Source organism: Aotus nancymaae, unplaced genomic scaffold (assembly GCF_030222135.1).
Source record: "Aotus nancymaae isolate 86718 unplaced genomic scaffold, 86718_ANA_hifiasm-v0.15.2.pri h1tg000020l, whole genome shotgun sequence".
Taxonomy (NCBI): Eukaryota; Metazoa; Chordata; class Mammalia; order Primates; family Aotidae; genus Aotus; species Aotus nancymaae.
In genome coordinates this window covers 24,105,125-24,129,325 of record NW_026988432.1, presented here as the reverse complement: position 1 = coordinate 24,129,325, position 24,201 = coordinate 24,105,125, and the positions used below count along the sequence as shown (strand labels likewise).

The 24,201-nt window shown below is 35.4% G+C and overlaps 1 protein-coding gene across 3 annotated transcripts in view; it reads left to right on the top strand.

Moving 5' to 3' along the window:
* Positions 1 to 24,201, top strand: part of DCC (DCC netrin 1 receptor) — a 1,184,710-nt gene that overhangs the window by 1,020,714 nt on the left and 139,795 nt on the right. For 2 of the 3 annotated variants that reach the window (XM_012464272.3, XM_012464273.3), the window contains exons 16-17: positions 17,079 to 17,174; positions 22,722 to 22,954. In XM_012464272.3, the coding sequence (XP_012319695.1) occupies positions 17,079 to 17,174; positions 22,722 to 22,954 (329 nt within the window). The remainder of the gene's footprint in view (positions 1 to 17,078; positions 17,175 to 22,721; positions 22,955 to 24,201) is intronic. The other variant, XM_012464274.3, reaches the window with a different exon arrangement.

The following is a 24,201-nucleotide window of genomic DNA, read 5'->3' as shown; positions in this document are numbered from 1 at the left end:
TTTTATTATGTTGAGACAATATCTTTGATTCCTAGTTTGTTGAGTGTTTCTACTGAAAGGGTGTTGAATTTTGTTGAATGCTTTTTCTGCATCAACTGATGATGTGGTGGTTTTCTTCATGCTATTAGTCTGGTGGATTACATTGATTAATTTTTTTTTTTTTTTTGAGACGGAGTTTCGCTCTTGTTACCCAGGCTGGAGGGCAATGATGTGATCTCGGCTCACCGCAACCTCCACCTCCTGGGTTCAGGCAATTCTCCTGCCTCAGCCTCCTGAGTAGCTGGGATTACAGGCATGCGCCACCATGCCCTGCTAATTATTTGTATTTTTAGTAGAGACAGGGTTTCACCATGTTGACCAGGATGGTCTCGATCTCTTGACCTCATGATCCACCCACCTTGGCCTCCCAAAGTGCTGGGATTACAGGCGTGAGCCACTGCACCCGGCGGTTGATTAATTTTTGTTTGTCAAATCATTCTTGCTTTCTAGGAATAAATCTTATTTGGTCTTAATATAATCCTTTTAATATGCTGCAGAATTTGGTGTGCTGGTATTTTATTGTGGATTTTGTCATAAATATTTATAGGAGATATTGGTGTGTAGCTCTCTTTTTTATAGTGTGTATGTCTGAATTTGATAATAGGTAATAGTGGCTTCATAGATTTGAGTTAGGAAGTGTTCCCTCTTCTTCAGTTTTTTGAAAAACTTTAAGAAGAACTGGTATTAATTTTTTAAACGTTTGGTAGAATTCACCTATAAAACCATGAGGTTCTGGATTTTTACTTGTTGGGGAATTCTTGATTAGTGATTAAATCTCCTAAGTAGTTGTAATTCTATTTAGATTTTCTATTTATTGGTGATTTAGTCTTGGTTAGTAGTGTATTTATAGGAATGTGCCTATTTCATCTGTATTATCCAATTTGTCAATGTACACTTTTCTTAGTATTCCCTTGTAATTCTTATTTCTTTAAATCAGTAATGGTGTCCCCATTTTAATTTCTCACTTCAGTAATTTGAGTCTTTTATTTTTCTTAGTTCATCAAGCCAAAGGTTTGCCAATTTTGTTTATCTTTTCAAAGGACTAGCTTTGGAGTTTCTTGACATTCTCTATTTTCCTATTCTCTATTTATCTCTGCTTTAGTCTTTATTATTTTCTTCCTTCTAGCTTTGGGTTTAGTTTATTTTTTAATGTAAGCATTTACAGCTGTAAACTATACCCCAGCAACACTTTTGCCGCAACTCATGTGTTTTGGTATACTGTGTTTTTATTTTTACTTGTCTCCATGTATTTTCCAAATTTTCTTTGTTGTTTAAGAGTGTGTGTGTTATTTCATTTCCATAAATTTGTGATTTTCCAGTTTTACTTCTGTTATTGATTTATAACTATATCCCACTGTGGTCACAGAAGAGCTTTATATGATCTTTATCTTTTAATAGCTATTGAAACTTACTTAATAGGATATGGCCTGTCTTGGAAAATGGGAAGAATGTGTATGTTGTTGTTGTTATTAGATAGAGTGTTCTGCATATGTCTGTTAAATCTAGTTGGTTTATTGTGTTAAGTCCTCTGCTTTCTTACTTATCTTATGATTCATGCTTAAACAACAAAACAAAACTTACAGAAACAAGTGATGTTGCCCCATATGAGATGTTTTCTTAGAATCCTAAACACTTTTCCCAGTGACATTCCTGTTAACAGTGTTTTTTTTTTTGTTTTTTTGTTTTCTGGGTTTTTTTTGGAAATTCTTATTGGCAAAGTCTTTTAGAAGTTATAGTATATCCCTTTGAATTTCTTTATTGATAGAAATATTTTATCAGTGAATTTGGTTTAATACAACCACCAGTGATTAAAGGCCAAATCTTATAAATAAGATGAGCAACAAGTTATAAAGTAATATTTCATGTTTCTTTTTTAAGAAAAGTCTAAAAATGACAAGATCATCTGTCTATTTGCAACTTATTTTAAATTTTGCTTCTCCCTTAAATCATATTCTCAAAATAGCTGGGAGTAAACAACGGAGACATCTCTTGCCTAAAGTTATTCTAGAGCTAGTTTGTCTTGTCAGAAGTATAATCTCAGTCCTCAGTTTTCAAAGAAGTGGGACTGGTGAGTGTCAGAAAAATATTATGACTAGTCAAAAGCATGATTACATTTCCTCTTGTAATCTGCAAAGTGTCAGATGAACAGTTATTCTCAATGTTATTGCCTAGGCATGGAATTGGTGAATAAAAAAAATGTTTTTGGTCAGCTACACTAGTGTGATAGTTCTTGCAGATTTTTAAAAGACGGAATAGGCATCAGAGATAAATTAGGGCCCTAAAATAAAAAGAATATGAATAAAATTTTAATTAAATCTATAATGAATTGTCTTAAGAAGTGGAATTCAATACAGATCATAATAATAAAGCAAATACCGTCTATTGAATGTTAACCCAGTATCTAGTAGTTTTAAAATATTATATCAGCATTATTTCATAATTGTAATATTCAGAATCTATAAGGTTTAAACAAATTTATGAGAAAAAAGGCCCATTAAAAAGTGGGCAAAGAATATGAACAGACACTTTTCAAAGAAGACATGTGTGGCCAACAGGCATATGAAACAACACTAAGCATGACTAATCATTAGAGATATGCAAATCAAAACCACGGTGAGATACCATCTCACCAGTCAGAATGGCCATTATTAAGAAGTCAAAAAATAACAGATGTTAGTGAGGTTGTGGAGAGAAAGAAATGGTTATACACTGTTGGTGGAAGTGTAAATTAGTTCAGTCATTGTGGAAAGCAGTGTGACCGTTCCTTTAAGGACTTAAAACAGAATTACCATTTAACCCAGCAATCGTATTACTAGATATATACAGAAAGAAATATACCATAAAAACACATGCATGTGTATGTTTGTTGCTATAATTACTATTCAAATAAGCAAAGACATAGAATCAACCTAAATGCCCATCAATGGTAGATCAGATAAAGAAAATGTGGTACATATACATCATGGAATACTGTGCAGCCATAAAAAAGAATGATATCATGACCTTTGCAGCATGGATGGAGCTGGAAGCCATTATCCTAAGCAACTAACAGGAATAGAAAACCAAATACTACATACATGAACACAAAGAGGGCAACAGCAGATACTGAGGCCTATTTGAGGGTAGAGTATAGGAGGAGGGAAAGGATTAGAAAAAATACCCCATTAAGTACTATGCTTATTACCTGGGCAACAAATAATCTGTACACTAAACCCCCATGAATGCTGTTTACCTATATAACAAAATTGAACATGTACCCGTTTATATATATATATATACACATTATATATATATAAAATATATATACACATTATATATATAATATATATACACATTATATATATATACACATATATCAACAATATATATCTTAAATAAAAGTAATATAATTGACATTGGCAAATTAAAGAAGATAAGCATATATAAAACCTAGAGAAATTAGAAAATTGTTCAAGAATATATACCTTTTAAGTAGTTGAAAATTCACTTCTAATGCAGGTGTGTCTACTCCCAGTTCCCATGGCCTTCCGACTCTCTTGTGTCTCTTTAGGGAGAAATCTGTCCTGGAATAATTCTGTACTTCTGAGCCTGATCCTCAGAGCTCTGTTATTCCTATTGAAAGTCAGGAACCATGTGATTTCATTAAAGTCATAACCCTTTCTAGGTTTGTTGCACCTTTTAAGTTTGCACCTCTATATTTTTATCTGGCTTCTTATTTTCTTCCCACTACTCACTAAACCAAAGGCTAAAAAAAGCTGAACCCAACTGCATGTTTGCTTTCCACAACTGAATAGGTTGGTATTCATCATTTTCTTTAGTTTGCATTCTTTTATCAGAATTTTCCAAACATGCAGCTGTATTAAAAACACAGTCAATTTAAAGCAATCATGCACAAAAGTATTTATTAAAATACAAATATATACCAGTAATGTTATAATTGAATGTATTTTTCTGGGACTCATAAGTCTTTTGTGCATTTGATTTCTCTGGTTTCTTCACATTGATAGTAATATTTACTATGAATTTTACTATGAATAGATCTAAATATTGCTGCTGATGCTGACATTTGGTAGCTTCTGGACTTAGTTTATGTAAGTCCATTTAATTTTGTCTGTTTTTTTTTTCCCTCTCTCTTTCCACTACTCCCTAAAAATAATCCAAGTGAGCAACTAAAATGCTAATAGATTTTCTCGAGAACTTTGGCCAGAAGCTATATTTATTTGTAATCACATGTCTTAATGCTATATTGCTTATGCCATTCATTATTGTAGTTATTATTTTTATCAGTTATTTTTACATAATTATTCTAACTTCATTTCATCATATTTTATTAAAGCACAAGGTTAAAAATGTGTTTAGTTTTACAGTCATCTTAGAATTTTTAATGTAATGTCCCTTTTTGTTATTTACAATTTTTTCCATCTAGTCCTGTTTTCATTAGTTGAGTATATACTCAAATGCACAACAAATCCAACGTTTAGAGTACAGACTTGAAACCATCAATGTTTGAAAATTTCATCAGTTGAGGCAATCTTATTGCCATTGCCATGAGGATAGAAATTAATTAGTTCATATAGAAGGAATTGGATGAGATAAGGCAAATGCTTTATTTTTGTTATCTTCAAGTGTGATAGATTTATGCTAACTATTAAACTTCCACCCATGCTATAAAGTCATAGTATGCATATGTACTGACTTACTTTACATTTGAATAGAAAAACAGAGAAATAGTAGCAGGAATACTTTGCACTGAATCTGCTTCATCTGCCCTTGGCATTGTCCACAGACTATAGCAACTACAGCAATGCCGTGGAAGACAAAGGTAAATACAGCTTTTATATAGGTGTGCTGTCCAACATGGAAGCTGCTATCCATATATGACTATTTAAATTTGAATGAATTAAATAAAATGAAATAAAAGCTAGATCCACATTTCTGCTACTCACACTGTAAGTACTCAACGGCCACATGTGGCCGTTGAGTACTACATTGGACAGCAAAGTTATAGAAAACTTCCATCATCAGAGAAATCACCATGGGGCAATGCTATTGCCTTAATTGAGATTTAGTCTCTGACTAATGAAGAAGGCAGAAGCAACAGTACACAAATAAGTGATGACCATGATTTTAAATAAGTACACAAAAATATGCATGAAGCTATATATTATTTGTGTAAGCATCATCTAACTACACGCTGGGTGATTAGGTTAGCATTTAGATAACAAAAGATGTCACCTAGTGAAGACAAGAGCCTGAGCAGGCTAGTTGAGGGCACACATGTGCGCACGTACACACACACACACACACACACACAAAGTCTCAGACGCTTGTTGAATGAAAAGGCAAAATAAAAGTATAAAAGGTAATCACCATCACATAAGTTAACATACTATGGTGTTAGGAGAAAATTAAATGGTATTTATAGAATGTTGGTTAACTTTGTTACTAAAAAGTTAAAAATTCAATCTGTGCTCTGCTTAAAGTGAGGTATGGTGAAGCCTCTAACTCATTTCCTTCTTATGTCATTATTTCCAGTTTTCCATTTCAAAGAGCGTGTAAACCATTTGGGCCCATTTGCTATCTTACTCATTGTTTATCCTGCAGTGACCCATGGATGGATTGGAAAGTAGGGCAGACCTGGCTTTGAATCTGAACACTGCTACTTAATGAGCTCTTTGGTTTTGTCATCTCCTGAATGGGGACAATCACCGGGCCTACCTTTTAGGATTCCTGTGAAGATACGTGCATAAAGCACTTCAGGGTTGACATCTGGTGCAGCAAGCGCTCATAAACAAGGACTCAAGCTTGGATACTAACATTTGATCTTCCTCCTAGCCTCTCTGTATTTCTATCTTTATCATTCTTTCTGTTCATGTCTTCTGTTTTTATGCTCTGCTGTGTCTTTGATCCCTTGCCCTCACTCAGAAACCCAATGGAATGAATAAGGAGATTAAGAAAGAGAAGGCTACCAGAAAGTAAAGTGAAAGGAGAAAGGAAACGGGAAGAGAGGAAGGAATTGCAAACATCTGTAAAAGGATCTGCCTCCTCTTTTTGTTCCAGATGAAAACTCATTTTGTTTTATTTTATTCTCTTTATGCTAAAGAGTCAGTTTGACTGAATTTTTAACTAAAATAATGATTTGTTTGCTTGAATTAACAAAATGAACAATGTTTATAATTTCTTAATAATTGAGTCCTTAGTTGGTCATACAATATTATCACATTATATTTAATTCTCTTTTTTTTTTTTGAGAAATGTGAACAAAAAGAGGAAAATCTGTGTGTTTGGTTATAAGGTCTCTGGTTAATTTTCTGATGTAAAGCTTTGCTGAAAAATCATTTCATTAAGTACTCCGTTTGTGAGCTGCTTGTAGTGCTTTGTAATCTAAGCATTTATTCAGTCATTTCTCTGACTCTGAGGGCTCTCTGCCAAAGCACAGCTTACCAAATGAAGCAGGTAAGGAATGTTTATTTTGCTCTAATTGGTGACCAAAGGTTGTTCTGCATAGTGTCTCAGAGAAAAACTCAGACCTTCTAGTCCTGACACTATGGAGGAGAAAACTTGAACACAGAAAGGCACTCGGGTCTTACCTGTATCTTCCTTGACTGAGGTGATTGCAACTTGACCTCAGTCTCTCCATTTCTAAAATAGGGATGATCATTCCTTCCCTATCTGCTTTCTAACATTGTTGAGATAATTGATAAAAAATATTTTAAAAATCAAGGAGATATGGTGACATGTGCCTGTAATCCTAGCACTCGGAGAGACTGAGGTGGTGGATCTCTTGAGGTCAGGAGTTTGAGAACAATCTGGCCAACATGGTGAAACCCCATCTCTGTTAAAAATTAGCCAGGCATGGTAGTGGGTGCCTGTAATCCCAGCTACTTGGCAGGCTGAGGCAGGAAAGTGGCTTGAACCCAGGAGGCAGAGGTTGCAGTAAGCCAGGATCTCACTCTACCTTGAGTGAGGGAGCAAGACTCTGTCTCAAAACTAAATAAATAATAAATAAAACAATGAGAAACACGGACACAGGGAGGGGAACATCACACACCGGGGGCCTATTGTGGGGTGGGAGGGCTAGAGGAGGAATAGCAGGGGGAGGGGAGATTAGGGAGGGATAACATTAGGAGAAATATCTAATGTAGGTGATGGGGAATGGATGCAGCAAACCACCGTGACATATGTGTATCTATGTAACGATCCTGCACGATCTGCACATGTACCCCAGAACTTAAAGTATAATAAAAAAACAAAATTAAAACAACAACAAAAAAAAGTCAAAGCACAGTACACATGAGTTTGCATTTTCTAAATGTGTTAGAAGATATCACATAAATTTGGTAGTACTCACCAAGGTGGAGCCAACAATTCTAAGCAGCCTATCTCCAGTCTGACTCTAAAGAACCCTAGGACATCTAGTTAATTTAGTGGTAACAACAGGGAAGCAATTATTTGGAAGAGTGTCTGGAGTAGATGTGCTGCTTTCCTGAGCTCCAAAGAAAGAGGCCACCATACCACAGGTTGTTTATATGCAATTCTTACACCATGACTGGAGCCCAAGACAGTCATTTTTAGCTATGCTGCCCTTTCCTCCCTATATCAAATATGACACCAGAAATTTCTTCTCTCCCCTCTTGACTTCCTCATACTAGCAATAATTTTATCTCACTATCAGATTCAAAATTTAAGAGTTACTCTTGATTTTTCCCTTTCTTCATTGTCCCTCCAAATATCTACAAATTACGTTACTTGTACCCATTGTGTGCTCTTGATTTATACTATACCACCTCCGTTCAGGCCCCTGTGGTCTTTGCCCAGACAACTGCAACAGCTTCTGTAGTGTTCCTACTTTCAACATCTTTTCTACTTTCCCTGAACTGCCTAGTTCTGAGGGATAAATTTCTCTGAAAGTACAGTTGGATACTTGTTGAAAATGTTCTTCATCTCATATCTCTTATTCTATAAAAGGTAGATAACACAGGGATACAAGGCTGAGCTTTATGAATTAGACATGATACCATAGTCTTAGTCTATTTTGTGATGTTATAACAGAATATTTGAGACTGAGTAATTCACAAAGAAAAGGAATTTATTTCTCACAATTCTGGAGGCTGAGAAGTCCAAGGACAAGGACTTCTCGTCCTCTGCTGCATCTGGCGAGGGATTTCTTGCTACATTATCCCATGGTGGAAGGCAGAAGGACAACAGAAGATGCACATGGGAGGGTGAGAGAGAGGAAGAAGGCCAAACTCATCCTTTTCAACAGGAACCTACTCCTGCAATAACTAACCCACTTTTATAATACTAGCATTAATCCATTCATGAGGCCAGAGCCATTGCGACCTAATCACCTCTTAAATGTCCCACCTCACAACACTCTTGCACTGGGGATTTAATTACCAACTCATGAACCTTGAGGGGCACATTCAAACAAACCGTAGCATTTCACCTACCTATAAAAACCCTAGCATTCACCTACCTATAAAAGGAGGATACACATTCATCCAGTCAGTGAGTATGGAGTCCTTACTGTATGTCAGACTGAATTATGGTGAGAATTAAGTGAAGTAATACATGAGAGGTAGTAAAGAGATCTAATGAGGTAACCAACAAATGTTACTGTTAGGAAAAAGAGAATGAGGAGGAGTTGCTGTTATTATTATCTTCAAGTTTGATTCTAATGTGCATAATGCTACATCTACAATAAACTGTGCCCTTGCATTTGCTTGTTGCACTCTTTTCCTCAGCCATTGTTCATTAAAATATTCAGCAAAACTGCTGCCTCCACAAAGACAGAGCTCACTGGTTCCAGAAGGCTTTGCTCTGATTTCTTTCTCTCTCTCTTTCTCTTTCTCTCTTTCTCTCTTCCTCTTTATTTCTCCCTCTTTCTTTCTTTCTCTTTCCTTATTTCTTTCTTTCTTTTCTTTTTCTCCTCCTCCTCCTCTCTTCTTCTTCTTTCTTCTTTCTTTTCTTCTTTCTTCTGACAGAGTCTGGCTCTGTAGCCCAGGCTAGAGTGCAGTGCCATGATCTCAGCTCACTGCACCCTCTGCCTCCTGGATTCAAGCGATTCTTGTTCCTCAGCCTTCCCAGTAGCTGAGATTACAAGCATGCTCCTTCACACCTACATAATTCTTCTATTTTTATTAAACACAAGTTTTGCCTGTCAGTCAGGCTGGTCTCAAACTCCTGGCCTAAGGTTATCCACCCACCTCAACCTCCCAAAGTGCTGAGATTACAGGTATGAGCCACCATGCCTGACCCAGATTTTCTTTTAAACCTCCAATACAGTTTTTTCGTTAAAAAGCTCATTAGGGAAAATAAAGTTTTTCGTTTTCGTTTTTCAATCTTTATATACTCTAGAGAGTTTATAAAATGTATAATATGTCTTACAGAAGATGTTCAAAGGCAATTGATGAGTGTCCATGTGAATGAATGAACAAATGGAAGGATGAAGATTGAATGTGAATATGCAAATGAGATAGGAAAATATTGTATAGTATCTTTGGATTCATTTTTTATGCACCTACTGGTATCAGTATGTGCAGTTTAGGATAGGAAATCTGAGTTCTATGATCAAATTGATTAGGGACCTGCTTTTCAACCTTCAATAAATAATTGAGCCTTTCTGTATCTCATACATTTAGCAATTCAACAAATTTTTATTAAGCACTTTCTGTCTGCCCAGCACTGAAACGTTGCTTACTAAGTATGTTTTTACCTAATTTTCTTCCTGGTAGTACACTTTAGTAGAATAATGAAAATGTGCCCTGATTTTTCTTCCTTGGAGTCAAATACTTTCTCACACTGAGTAGGTGAGTGGCTGGTATCTGCAACATTGATAAGTGAGAAAATCATGTTATAAACTGACCATTCTTTGGACTATATTTCTAGAAAAGTAAAATCTTTATAAGGATGCCAGCTAGATTAGCTATTAATTACATTTATAAAGGAGTATATGTAATGAAGTAGAATTGAATGTATTATACAAATTGCATCTTTCTCAAATATGTGTTGCTCATCCTTTTAAGAGATCAATGTGATCATCCATATTTTCTCTCCACCCATTACATTTAATTAAACAGTTTGGGTCTAGTGGGGTCAAAGGTGTCCAGTAACATTTACCATCTGACAGCAAGCCTACGGCCTATATTCTGTGAGTGTGGAAGCCCTGATTCATTGCAATGAGCAGGTATCTGCATTAGGAAAACAGCTACCACTCTAATTTTCTCTAATTGACTTGTTGGCAGTGCTAACAGATAGGGCAAAAGATACAGGGACATGCAGAGTGGGCCCCAACAAGAACTTGGCATGGATGAGGCCACTGAGTGAAGTATATAATCTGTAATGAATAAAGGACTCTGGGATGTCAATCTGGCACATGCCGCTGGCATTTAATTCACACAAAATATTAATTAAAAATAATGATGTTCTTCCTAGCTTTTGTTGCCAAGTACAGCATCTTGGTCTAGCCCTGAAGAGCTGTCTGCAGGTTTCTTGATTCATTCCCTCAACCCCAGAAAAAGACATTCATCTCTTACCTTCAGGAACACCTGAAAAAAAGCCCTTAGAATAATGGGTCTCTCACCTACCAAGTCTCAGGGGAAGGAGAATCCAGGTTTTTCCTGATTACCCATTTCTTGTCTTTTTCAATCTCTGTAATCAATAAATGTGCATTTATTCTCCCCTTTCCTGGGCACAATGAATATACTGGCCAAGAGCCATCTATTTTGGATGCTCAATGAGTTATTAAGTATTTCTTCAGCTCCTTTACTCTGAACTGAGGTGTTCTACAAGAAAGGTTGGCCAAACAATAATGAAAATCTGATAGATGATTTCAAATCTGTGGAAAAACCCAGAATATTCTTGACTTAAAAGAATTCCCGTGGACATCCACAAAAATCCAAATTATTTCAGTATGATTAAATCACAGTAAATTCAAAGAAGAAAATACTGCTGAGCTTTATTTTGCAGAGGCAACTGATAAATTTTTAAGCAACATTTTAGCAACTATAAAAAAATACATTTACTGTCATGATTGTCATGAAGTGTATTCCTGCACAATGGGGTCTGGCCATAATTAATGATTAATTCATTTGGAATCATCATGATAATATTAAATGTGTTTAACTCATTTGATGCTTCTGTAGAGGGAGCAATTCTAGGCAATTCTTTTGTGATTTATTGGTTTTAAAGTTGAAGAGCTCTGAGCATGTGCAGGAAAATAGTTCCACATTGCTCTCTAGTGGTACAGTGGTAAATTACACCTTTCTTTCGTACTGGCAGAAAACCCTCATTCTTCCTTGCTCCCAATTCACACTTAAAGCTTCTTTCCCTCTCAATATACATTCAAACAAAATACCTCCATCACAATGTAAAAGATATCAAAGCACTATATCCCACTAGCTAACTAAGAAATGAATAATATTTTATTATCGTTGTTCTGGAAGATCAAGTTTTAGACCAAACTTTATCAGGACCAGATAAAAATCCTAGTATTTCCTCAGTACGTCCAAAATGCAGTTTGGCAAAAGAATAATATAGAGGCCAGAGTCCCAAAAAGATGTTTATGAGCAGATAAAGTGTGAAAAGCATGAAAGAAAGCTCTTGGAAAAGTCAAAGGGGTTCTGGAGTCTTCCCAAGACTTTATAGTTCTGCATTGCTTTAGAAAACCCAGTGAACTTTTCTAACTGAACCTCAAGTTACTAACTGACAAAGGAAAATATTGAGCCAGAACGTCTTCAGGACTCCTCGCTCTATGTGTTATTCTTATATCAGTTACAATTACATTGCAAGTGTGTTTACTTTTCACAGGACGAAGCTGTTACCACTTTTTGTTTACGTGTAAGGTTGATCTTCTCTAAGATGTACAAAGCATAGTAGGGATTGGTGAGATATAATGATTAGCATAATTCATTAATTCAACAGTTAGTAAATTATAAAACTCACGACTCTGTTTAGCATACTCTATAGCATGGCTAATGATCAAGTGAAAGAAGCTGTCGTTACTCAGATGACTAGAGATTTGATAGGTATCAGTATTAGCAAGAGTCTGTATTGGAACGACAATTACCTCACATTTATGGGGGTTAGGGGATGAACAAATGATGATTGCTACTCAGGATGATCCATGTAACAGCTAGATGACATGTTATTGTCATTCATATTACGGTAAAAATTCAAACCAATACAGTGAGAACCAGGTAAGGTACTTTTAATTTTTTTTTAATAAGAAATAATACACACCCTGAAAGCCTGAAAAATAATAATCCAGTAATGTTACAGAAGCTTTTACAGAGGGCATTTTCTATGGAGCTATAAACTAAGCACCTTGGTGGTGGGAACAGAAAAATGAAGACATTAATTTACCGTCTCACGGATATGCTGGCTATCCATAAACTTCAGCTGTTAACCCTGATTAGGAAGTCAAAAGCTTCCTATCAAGTAGAACATTCTTAACTTTGAACCCTAATTCTATTTGGATGTGTGAATATAAAATAATCACTCCAAATCTCCTAACCTAAAAACCTGTTTCATTATTTTATATTCAATCCCCCGCTTCCGCACTTTACTACATCATATGAAGTTTCTCGTTTGCTGTTGTTACTCTAATGGTTGACACCTTGACTATGGAAGACCAGACTTGGGTATCTATTTTTCCAAGGTTATATGTATATTTGCATATAGTTGGGTATGTAGGCATCTATCCAAGTTTATAGACTAGTAACCACCAGCTTGGATTCAGTCTAGAGAGAGAGTTTTGACAGCACAGGTTTATTTTATTTATTTCAATTATCTGCCAACACTGAAAAATTTGATAATTTCTCATAAAAATCTGGATTTCCAGATAATGTGACAACACTGGGACTACCTTCCACATGCTAATATTATATTGGACCCGAATAGTGGCTCCACTCGAGATCAGTCATACACTTTCTAAGATCCTCTCTGCCCTATTGGCTCTCTTACACGGTAGCCAAATTTATCTGTTTTTTGTTCTTTCTCTCTCTCTTTTTCTCTGATTGATTAAAAACAACACACACACACACACACACCCCTCCTAAGCATTTGAGTTTGGAATTTCTGACCTTTTTTTCACTCTCTTGATAAATACTTAGATACATTTAAATACAGAAATGTATTCATTTGAACCAAGTGGAATTTGAACTGCAAAAAGGCAATTTAAAATGTCTCAAGCCTAATAAAAATGTTTACATTTTTGGTGCATAGATGGTTCACATATTTGAAGTCAGAGTTAGTCTCTGCTGCAATAACTCAAAAGAATATTTTTCCCAGTGGAAAAAAAAGTGTATTTTTTTGGTCTACTCAAGTGTATTTTCACCACTTTTTTGCTGAAATGTTTTCTTCCTCTTATTTGCTTCCAAGTCCTACCCTTCACAAGCCCCAATTCAAAGTTTGTATCTTCCAAAAGTCTTCTTTGATGACCCAGTTCCTCTCTAAGTTTTCAGACCTCTAAATGTATAGCAGTCATAAGCTATATCTCATGCTTTAATGTTTAATTTTACATAGTCTTTCATTGTTTTCTCTGCCCAGAATTATGTTAGAAACCTGACAGAGTTTCATCTTCTACAAGTACTTGGATCTCAAAGAGCATTTAACACTCGTCGATTGATTACTTTCTTATTAGGAAAAGAGCTTGAAAAGTAAATTTTTCAAAAAGAAATATTCCCTTTTGGAGGGAAAGCAATTCAGTGAATAGAAGCCTTTTGACTACATTAGATACAATATTATTTTATTCTTCTTGTTGTATTACAGCTCTTGAATCCATGTGGTTTAGCCTGTCAATATCTTTAACATTAATACTTAGGTCACATACAAATTTTATGAAGAAAACTCAATCAGATCAATTTTTATAGCTCCCTCTCAGAGATAAACTCACTCATTTTTAAAGCTTTTATATTTTGATACAAAACCCAGATACAGAAAACCACGTGCAACAAATGTGTAGCTTAATGAAGTATTATACTTTGGAGTTCAACACGTTTATTTGCTCTATTTTCTGCAAACTGTCATTTAGGTCCAGAGGCTAGCTGAGACTAAGTAGGTTTGATCCCATTGGTGAAACTCTGGAGGGTAGTAGGTTCTTTCATCAGGAAGCACAGACTGTCTCGTTGTCTCTATTTTATCTTAGCAATTATTAATGCTTAATGCTGAGATCCATTCATTAATGGGGGCTGTAAAGCAGCAATATTTTAATTCTATCATTTTGTTTTTATTTGTTAGCTAGAATTATGTTCTGAGTTCACAACCTCAGAAATGACCAACTGTTATTATTCTTTAAAACACCTTTTTCAAATTATGCATTCTTCATACATCATAACACTGTGTTTTTCTATGTGCAGATTATCCTTATCTCTGGTATGAGAGAGTCTCTTCAAATTGACTCCTGAATCCATTTGACATGATTTTACTAGTTGCTTCCATTCTATCTAATATGTCAAGATATTTCAGGTTGAATTGGCATGTTTTCTACTAGTTCTACAAGAAGCTTTCAGCTAGTTCTACAAGAAGCTGTTTCTTTGTATTAGGAATTACTTTTTCCACCAAACTGTAGTCTGTGTATTAGGGATGCTTATTGCTATTGAGTCCATGTTTCCAGACATTTTTTTAGCAGTAAGAGCTAGAACAGAGAAAAAAATGCAATTTGAATTCAAACTTATTTTTCCAGTTCAACTGTAGGAACACAGACTTTATTTAACCTTTTCTGTATTACATCTCTAAGTCTTTTCATCTACACCAAGAGGTTCTCAGAGACATAGGGGATGATAGAATATCATGTTTACTCATTTGCTTTATTCCATATTACATTAGTCTCAAAATAATAATAAAAGTGTCAACATCAATAATAATTGAAACAGTTATCTTTGCATATACTGCCACTACTCTTTAATTTTGTCTTAAGATAGTACTATATCTACAATGTCAAAACATGGAGCCATTACAGAATAAAATACCTTCCTTTTAACTTAGTTTATTAAATTTTTGTTCATCAGTTAGCTATTATCAGTGTTCCTCTGGTCATTTTGTATGCCTAAAGCTAATTTTCTAGTAGTTCAGGTGATCAGGGAACAATATTCCTGAGTGTTTGCAAGTTGATAACAGTTTGACTATACCCTTTATATTTAAAGCTAAAACTTGTTGACTATAAAACCTTGAATTACATTTTCTTATGTTGAGTATCTAAAGTTACTCTAATTTCTTCTGCCACAAAATGTTATATGAAGTCTGATAATCTACTTTTTTCTAATATGTCATATATTATTTTTGTCCAGATGACTAAAAAGTTATTTTAAATCAGTAATTTTTTTAGTGTTATGTTTTTATATTCCTTTGGATTTTCTTCATCAAGGACTCTTATTATCTGTATGTTAGATGTTCAGTATTTATCACTTTCTCCTAAACCCTCCTTTAGTCTTCCTTTTTTTTTTTTTTTGGAGACGGAGTTTTGCTCTTGTTACCCAGGCTGGAGTGCAATGGCACGATCTCGGCTCACCGCAACCTCCGCCTCCTGGGTTCAGGCAATTCTCCTGCCTCAGCCTCCTGAGTAGCTGGGATTACAGGCACGTGCCACCATGCCCAGCTAATTTTTGTATTTTTAGTAGAGACGGGGTTTCACCATGTCGACCAGGATGGTCTCAATCTCTTGACCTTGTGATCCACCCGCCTCGGCCTCCCAAAGTGCTGGGATTACAGGTGTGAGCCACCGCGCCCGGCTCCTTTAGTCTTCTTAATTTCTTTTGTTATGTTTTCGTTTCATACTTGTATTTATTCATCTAGTTATCCTTCTTATCTAAAATTTTTAATTTACATATATGTATTTCTTGAGCTATGCCACCTTATTTCTGAGTTTTCTGATTTATGTTACTCTTTCATATCTGGCATCATGTTCTTAATGTAGTTTAGTTAGTTTTGAAATCATAAGTTGCAGTTTTGATGAATTTTTTTGGGTAATTATTTCTACTTTTTATCCATTTTTGTAATTTTCTATAGGAATGATATTCTCCTATTTTATTTTTTCTTATGGTAATTTTATAAAGAAGTTTACCTCAATACATTTTTGTTGTTTACACTGATGTAATTTGTTTTTCTGTTTTTTTGTTTTTTGTTTTTTTTCAGAAATTCAGAGAGCTCTTTTGAGTACACAGAGCTCCCTGTTCTGTTCATTTCATTAGACAGGTTTTTCAGCACACTACAGGTTACAGGTAGAATCTGGCCCGGGACCTGTTCTTGTATGGATGCCTGAACTATGGGTGGTTCTTACATTTTTAAGAGTTGTAAATAAATAAACAGATAAAAATGTGACAGAAACAATGTGACATTCAAAGCTAAAATATTTGCTATCTGGGCCTACAAAAGTTTGCCAACTCTGGATACAGACTAAACACTGTGGCCGTTTGCTTTCTGAGTTTTCATGGTTCTTCTTCTCCCCTGATTTTATCTGGACTTTACCCTTCATCAATATTATTTCAATCTTGCTTATATCTTACATCAGTTCCCAGGAGGTTGTCCCCAGTTTGGGCCCCGTCCTAGAAAGGAGACTTTGGAGGTCAGTTTTGAGTGTTTCAATTTGTTGTTCTGAAACTGAGCTGCTGTGCTTTCCAGCATTAGCTGGTATCTATTTTAGAATTACCCTCTTTTTAGGTTTGATACTTCCCTTTGATTTTTCTTACACAGATGCTGATAACAAACAGATCATGAGGCTTTTTGGTTGTGTATTCAGGCCCACTTGTACTTTAGGATTGGAGGACACACATCATCACAGAGTTTTGCAGCAAGTGGCTGAATGCTTTCGGTTTTTTACCTAGTAGTAGATCAGTGTGTTTTCATATGGGGATTGAGGAAGATCAAAAAACCCTATTGCTACCACTCACTGCCACTATCCTTTCAGAATTCAACTCACTCTTTCTTACACAATTTACCGAGTAGACTATATTAAATTTGTTTTGAGGAAAATGTTTTCCCTGAGTATTTTGGTACATTAAATAAATCAACATGTTTGTATTGTTTCTGTTTTTCTTCAGAGTCAAGTTCCCATTATGTGATCTCCCTAAAAGCTTTTAACAATGCAGGAGAAGGAGTTCCTCTTTATGAAAGTGCCACCACCAGGTCTATAACAGGTAAGTTAAATTGTTAATCTTCCTCTGACAAAGTAGTATTTGATTTATGGCGAGAAAAAAAAAACTAAAATACAATGCAAAGAAAAAACAAAAATGAATGTATGTAATTATCTTCTGAGTCTGATATGTACAGATGTAAATATGCACACATAGGCATGCATTTTTTATATCTTCGGTTGTCAAAATTAAGTAGGAGGAATTCAGTTTATAAATTAGCACGTGGACTTAGAGAATACAGATCTCTCATTCTGTTCCTTCCCAATAGCTTCATAGTTTTGGTGCCCTGATACCATGCTTCCATCTCCTGAGCAGCTTGTCTCAAATCAATGCCATCTTTGTCCCTGCACAAAGGTTGCCAAATGCCTAAATAAACACTTGCTTCTCCACACAGGGTCCTTCAAACTAAGATGACAAGGAGAAGCTGGCCTTATGGGGTGGTTTGCACTAGGCTGAGTGACGTGGGTGTTATCTTCCTGAGCTCTGGGCCTCCAGATCACCCTAGCAGTACTCAGAGCCTCAGGACATTAAAGGGAGTAGCTGATTCAAGGTCTTGTCACCCTTAGGAATTTTTCTGTTAGTTGGACTATAAAGGCAGCACATAAGAGTAAAAAGGTTTAAGAAACTGAGAAAGAAATGGGTAAGATGGTGAGATCCAAACCATTTATGGAGGTTATTTGTTAGCATGGCTAGGCTTACTCCAAAATACAGTAAGCAACACATTTGTAGGGCTATTCAGTCACTGAAAAATCACTTGACTACTCCCCCAAATCCCTGCCACAGACTTTTGTCTGAAATCTCTAGGTAAAACCCAAGTTCCCTCTCTAATTAATACATTGAACCTGCCCCCCTCATACCCTTCAGTCCTCATTTAACTTGTCAGGTATCATCCCCTTAATGAGAAGAAAGGATCTGAGACAGCAAGCACCAGAGAACGTGAGATGTTACTGAAGTTTGAAATTTAGACGAGTAGAAAGAAATAGTTATAAAATAAATAGTGGAATCCCGTGGCTTCTACCACTGCCCAAATTTATGTGAACTTTGCGCAGTTTGTTTGCCAAATGTACAGGCTTCATTTGTAGATTATCTTAAGAATACTGTTGTTCTATATTCATAATGGTTATGTGATGGTCTCCAGAATATACTGTCACTGTATTTATTTCAATGGTATATTTTAAGGCAAAGTTGTTATTCTAGTCTCTTTGAATCTTTGACCATTGTTTCCAGGTCTAAGATCTGTCTAAAGTAGGATGCAAAATTTTGGGCAGCTGTCAATATATTTATTTATCTGTGGAGACAGTATATCTCATTCATTGTATAATCAAAGGGGTTCATGACTCCCCTTAAAGGGCAAATAATTAACCCAGAGAATATTTACTATCAAACGTGTTATCTTCAAATATAGAGAGATGAGAAAAATTGAGGTTCAGGATATTAACTGAGACATTACATGATGGGTGTCTGGGATTTTCATGAAGAGAATAAAGACCTTATTCTCTGGCTCTGCTAGCAACAAGATTCTTTGAGAGCAAACAGGCCACTTTGGCTGCACCATTGTGTCCCATAATTTTCCTTTAGTGATCATCTCTGTCCTCCTTATAAGGTCCCCAGGAGCTGCCCATTGCCATAGTGACTTGGCACTTGTGATCAGGCCATGCAAAATGATACTACGGTCAGTCTTTTCAAGCTCTTATTCTCTTACCAAATCTAATGCCCACAAGGAAGGACTACTGAGGTGGCAAATAAAAATCTCCTTTCAATCAGAAACTGATAAAGGTGAAAGAATTAAAAGATACTGAAAGTAAATTGTTCAGAAAGAACCATTGGAGGCATTATCAGCCTCATTCTTCTTAGCACATGTTGCATTAATTCTAGCATATGGCATTCCCAAAGTGGTGTCTAAAACACCAGTGATCCAGGCAATTTTTGTCTTCTGATGACTCAGATCCTAATGGGACTGAGAATTGAAATAATGCTAAAAGTTGGAATTTTGTGAGGAATTTTATTATTGGAGAAAAGCCAATTAAAGGGTTTGATAAAAATGCTTGAATCCATCCCTTTTCAAAGGAAGGAAAACACTTTTTCTGAAAGTAGCAGAATTATTTTATTGTGCTTCCACATGTTATGGAGAACAAAGGACAAGTAAATGAAATCAAAGATTAAGGAAACTCCATTAACAAATGTGCCAGTGCCATGTAGGAGACATCCTCTATCTCTAAGCTTCTGCAAAGGAGTCCCATGAGCAGTCTTGAACAAGGGCCTATATAAAGTAACTGCAAAATATATCACAGGCAATAAAACCTCAAACTAGAATAAGCATCAGGTTATGGAGTTTTCTACACACATATGCTCGCAGACATTGGCGAGCTCTGGAGCCTCATCCCATACTGGGAATATCATTATTAGAGCTGCTGAAAGTCTCACCTGGCCAAATGCATTAAGAGTCTAGTTTTTGCTGTAAAGTCCTTTATTTCTTATTGTAAGGACAAGCTATCTTGAGCCTGGAGAAGAAAAGAGGACAAAAATCAGAAGACGAACAAAACACACTGTTGAATTGGCTTATTTTCAACTGTTTTTTCAATATTTAAATGAAGTACAATCCCATGTCAAATGGCATTAAAGTTTATTTTTATTTATTTACTTATATATATATATATATTTGGAGATAGGGTCTCATTCTGTTGCCAAAGCTGGAATGCAGTGGTGCAGTCATGGCTCACTGCAGACTTGACCTCCTGGACTCAAGTGATCCTCCCACCTAAGCCTCCTGGGTAGCTGGGACTACAGGTGTGCACCAGCATACCTGGCAATTACTATTAATTTTTTTTAGAGGTGGGATCTTGCTATGTTGCCCAGGCTGGTATTGAACTCCTGGTCTCAAGTGATTCTTCTGCCTCAGCCTTCCAAAGTGCTGGGTTTATAGGCATGAGTCACTACACCAAGCTAAAGGTCGTTTTGAACGTTAGTATAATGACTGAACATTTATGGGCACTTAAGGAAACACCTGTTAGGAATCAAATGAATTTCTTTCTTAGCAAAAGCTTTGAGGCTATATTTTGTCTTTTACTAAACTTTTTTTCGATTCTTTTGCATGAAACCACTCAGCCAGCAGGGTATAAAGCACCCAGGAGTAGGAAGAGAAAAAAAAAAAAGTTGTGTAGCAACAAAAGAATGTGTGAAATTCAATTATTCAAAAATTAATAGTTTCTGACCTGAGAGAAAAAGACAATTAATATATGCAATATGTATTAATAGCTGTGCTTGCCATGTACAAGAATGCTCTGCTTTTCTGGAAAGCTGTATATCTGCATCAAACACTAGGCTTTTGTAGCAATTTAACACTTGAAATTGCCTAGTGCAACACAAGAAGTGAATTTTTCATTATTTAATTTTAATTTATTTAAACTTAAATAGTTCATATAACTACTGGCCTTTGTATTAGCATAGCTCTGGAGGAAGTGTCAAGTAGAATGACAAGCCACATCTGAAAAAAAATTTAATCCATAAAATAGGAAAAAAACACTTGGCCAAGGATAGAAATTTCTGGACTGTGTAAGTCCATCAATAAATAAAACAAATACCCTTGTTTGAAATTTGAGAGAAGCATTTTGGAGCTGATTCCAAGAAACTCAATAACAATAGTCATGAATAATATACTCCTTTAAAATCAGAAATAGTAGGATTGACTATTAGCATTTCTTGAAGTAGAATCACCCTATTTCAAAACCTTATGTATAGCACCTGTGAAAAACTATGCAGTTAATATGTGTTTACCATTTAAACTGGATTAAGAAAACAAAGAAGGTAATCCACTAAAATGGATAGATCAAAAAAGGAGTTTGTAAATTAGAAAAATTTCCCCGTGTGAATTCCATTCTTCTTGTAAAGTCAGCTAAAAATAGAAACAAGTAAAGCAAGGTAGCACCTACTTTAATTTGGCAAAAATGTCTTCCACTGCTATGCAAACCTGATGAATGATTGAGATCCTTGTGGAGACTGCAATGTCTTCTCTTCCCCCTTCATCATTTTATAAATCCATTTGAGTTTAAAGGAGCCCTTAATAAAAAGAGACATCAAAGAAAATAAGAAAGCCTGGGCTCTGTCATTACATTTTAAACACAGCTCTCTTTCTCTCTCTCACTTTCTCTCTCTCTCACACTTTCTCTTCTTTTTTTCTGATTTTGTTTTCGGTTTTATATTTTGCTCCAAAGACCACAGACTAGTAAACTACTAAATAATTCATTGGAAAGTATAGTGATGAATGGGGGACAGGCATTTGAAATGCAGTGGACAAAGCAAAGTAATCATCGAAACCAGCCAGCAGTCACTCCACTTTAAACTAGGCTGTTGAAAAAAATACACCCTGTATTATGCTGCTGTAGACACCAAGTATTTTAGTAGTTCTCATCTCCCCAAATGTCATCATATGCCCAGCCTGAGAGTTGTATTATCATATCTTATTATTTTTATTATAATATGCATTACATAATATAAAGATATTTTTAAGTGTAAATGTCTTAAGTAATCAATGCTTAAGGTTAGACTATTACTGTGACTGAAAAATAAGCTTCTCTGATTCTGATATCCCAGCATAAACATGATTACAAGGTGTTTTGCAGAATTTTGTAAAAACGCACACATCATTATACAGATTCCTATTATGTTATGGATCAAAGCATGTATATACCTCAGTGCAAATCTTGTAAGTCCATAGGTACTTAATTCTGTCTTCTCATTCAATAATATAAAATTTTAGGAATGTAGAGTATGGAAACTCCTACTGAAACTAAAAATTTAGCTAATTACTCTGTGAGAATGTGGGTAAAATCATACTTCTACATTTTCAAGGATTCCAATCTAGGAAAGCCTGACAAACCACGTGCTGTCTGAAACTTAATTATCAAATATATAATTGATCCATGGGATCATGTGTACTTGGTCACTCTGGCTTTATGCAATCACAGCCACACACAGGTTGCTGTGGATGTCAGGGTACTTTGTTCTTTATTATTTGTTTCTTGCCTAGAAAATGTGTTTGCAGATATAAGCTAAACCACAGTGAAAACATTAGAGAAACCCTATTAAGTCAGAGATGGAGGAGAAAATAAACAAAAAAATAGGTATTAGATAAGCAATTTTTTACAGGAAGAAATAAACCAGAACCCCCTTTTTTATCTTATTATTTTAAATTATATGGTAATAAAACTGATAGATTCTATAACTAGATCTTTTAAGAAGCAATGTGCAACATTAAAAAAATGGACTTTAAAATATATAAGCAGAAGTGACAGCTAAATTGATAAAATCATTCTAAGGGAATTAGTAAATTATAGAAAATATTCAATTACTTTTTTGCAATATAGCAATACTGTTTCTAATGTGTTTTCCGATTGAATTAATTACATTTTTTTTCTGTTCTTCTCATGTTCCCTTTCATCATTATTGCCATGCATTTAACTCATTGTGATGTGTTACCACTGATATTTATTTTTTAACGCTTTTATTTACGTATTTATTTGTTTGTTTCATTTGGTGGGTTTTTAAACCCAGATCCCACTGACCCAGTTGATTATTATCCTTTGCTTGATGATTTCCCCACCTCGGTCCCAGATCTCTCCACCCCCATGCTCCCACCAGTAGGTGTACAGGCTGTGGCTCTTACCCATGATGCCGTGAGGGTCAGCTGGGCAGACAACTCTGTCCCTAAGAACCAAAAGACATCTGAGGTGCGACTTTACACTGTCCGGTGGAGAACCAGCTTTTCTGCGAGTGCAAAATACAAGGTGAAGTTCTAATTGGTAGCATGAAATTTAAAATGAACTGACATTTGATTAATGCATTGTTTTAAATGCCTCCTGGACTGTCATGAGTCATTTTGCTGCTGTGTGTCTATGTGGAAAAACAAAGCATTTTAATAATTCAGTATCTAAAATTAATATGAGAATAATTATATTTTAGGAAACAATTCTAAAGCAAGGTAGGAAAACATCAAGCACTGTAAAATGTTATTTGATTTTCACCAGATGCTGAGTTTGTGTAAATGATTTGATTCTGTACAAGAGAATGTCATTGTCCCTTGAAAATAGCAGAGATCTACGTTAATTTTTTGGATAGATTTTGTTATCTATTTTTTCATATGGAATCTAGATTGATTCTGAAAGCGACCCTATTAATGTCACAGAAACCCATCTTTCAATGAGTATAACTGGGAATAGATAACTTGAAGATATTTTTTATAACAACCTTAGCACTCTAAGTCATTAACATCTACTTAATTAGCCTTGAAAACACCCTCATGTGGTAAAGAAAACTCACAATCCATATTTCCCTTTAGCTAATATGAATTACACCAGCTCTCTGTTCTTGTCCTTATCACAGAATCATCTCACAACCTCTTTAAGAACTCCTTAGCGATACGTATGTAAGTCAGTCATTACCAGTTTCAAATCTTTACCAGCCAGCCTCAGGGATCGTAACAACTAGTTATATACTAAAATAATTTTGTTACCTCCTAAAACTGCTACAATAGTATATATAGACAATACACAAATGTAGACAAAAATTAGATCAACAAGTAGTTGTCAAGAACCTACTATGTACCTAGAGATGTACTACATCATAGAGACGGTTAATTTTGAAAGAAAACATGATGTAGTCATTGTTACTTATTACATGTAATTTTAGGATGAATATATACTCAGATCTAGGGATAAATTTAAAAGAATAAGTTCTTCAAGAGATGTAATGTATAAAATCACATTTGAAACTTAAACATTCATAAGATACTGATTGGGAATGAAGAAGTCAGTTTGGGAAATAAGAGCATACATGCCGCCCAATGACTAAGAAATCAAACAGTTCATCCCCGGCACTCCGTCTTCTTCCTACTCCTTTTGTATTCTCTTAACCACTTGGTTGGGGTAGCTCTTGAGGAGATTTTAGATCTCCTGATACTTCAGCCAATGTTCTTTTCACTGAACTACCATCCTCCTGAATCCAGCCTCTAGCTAGTGGTGATTTTGTGGGGATG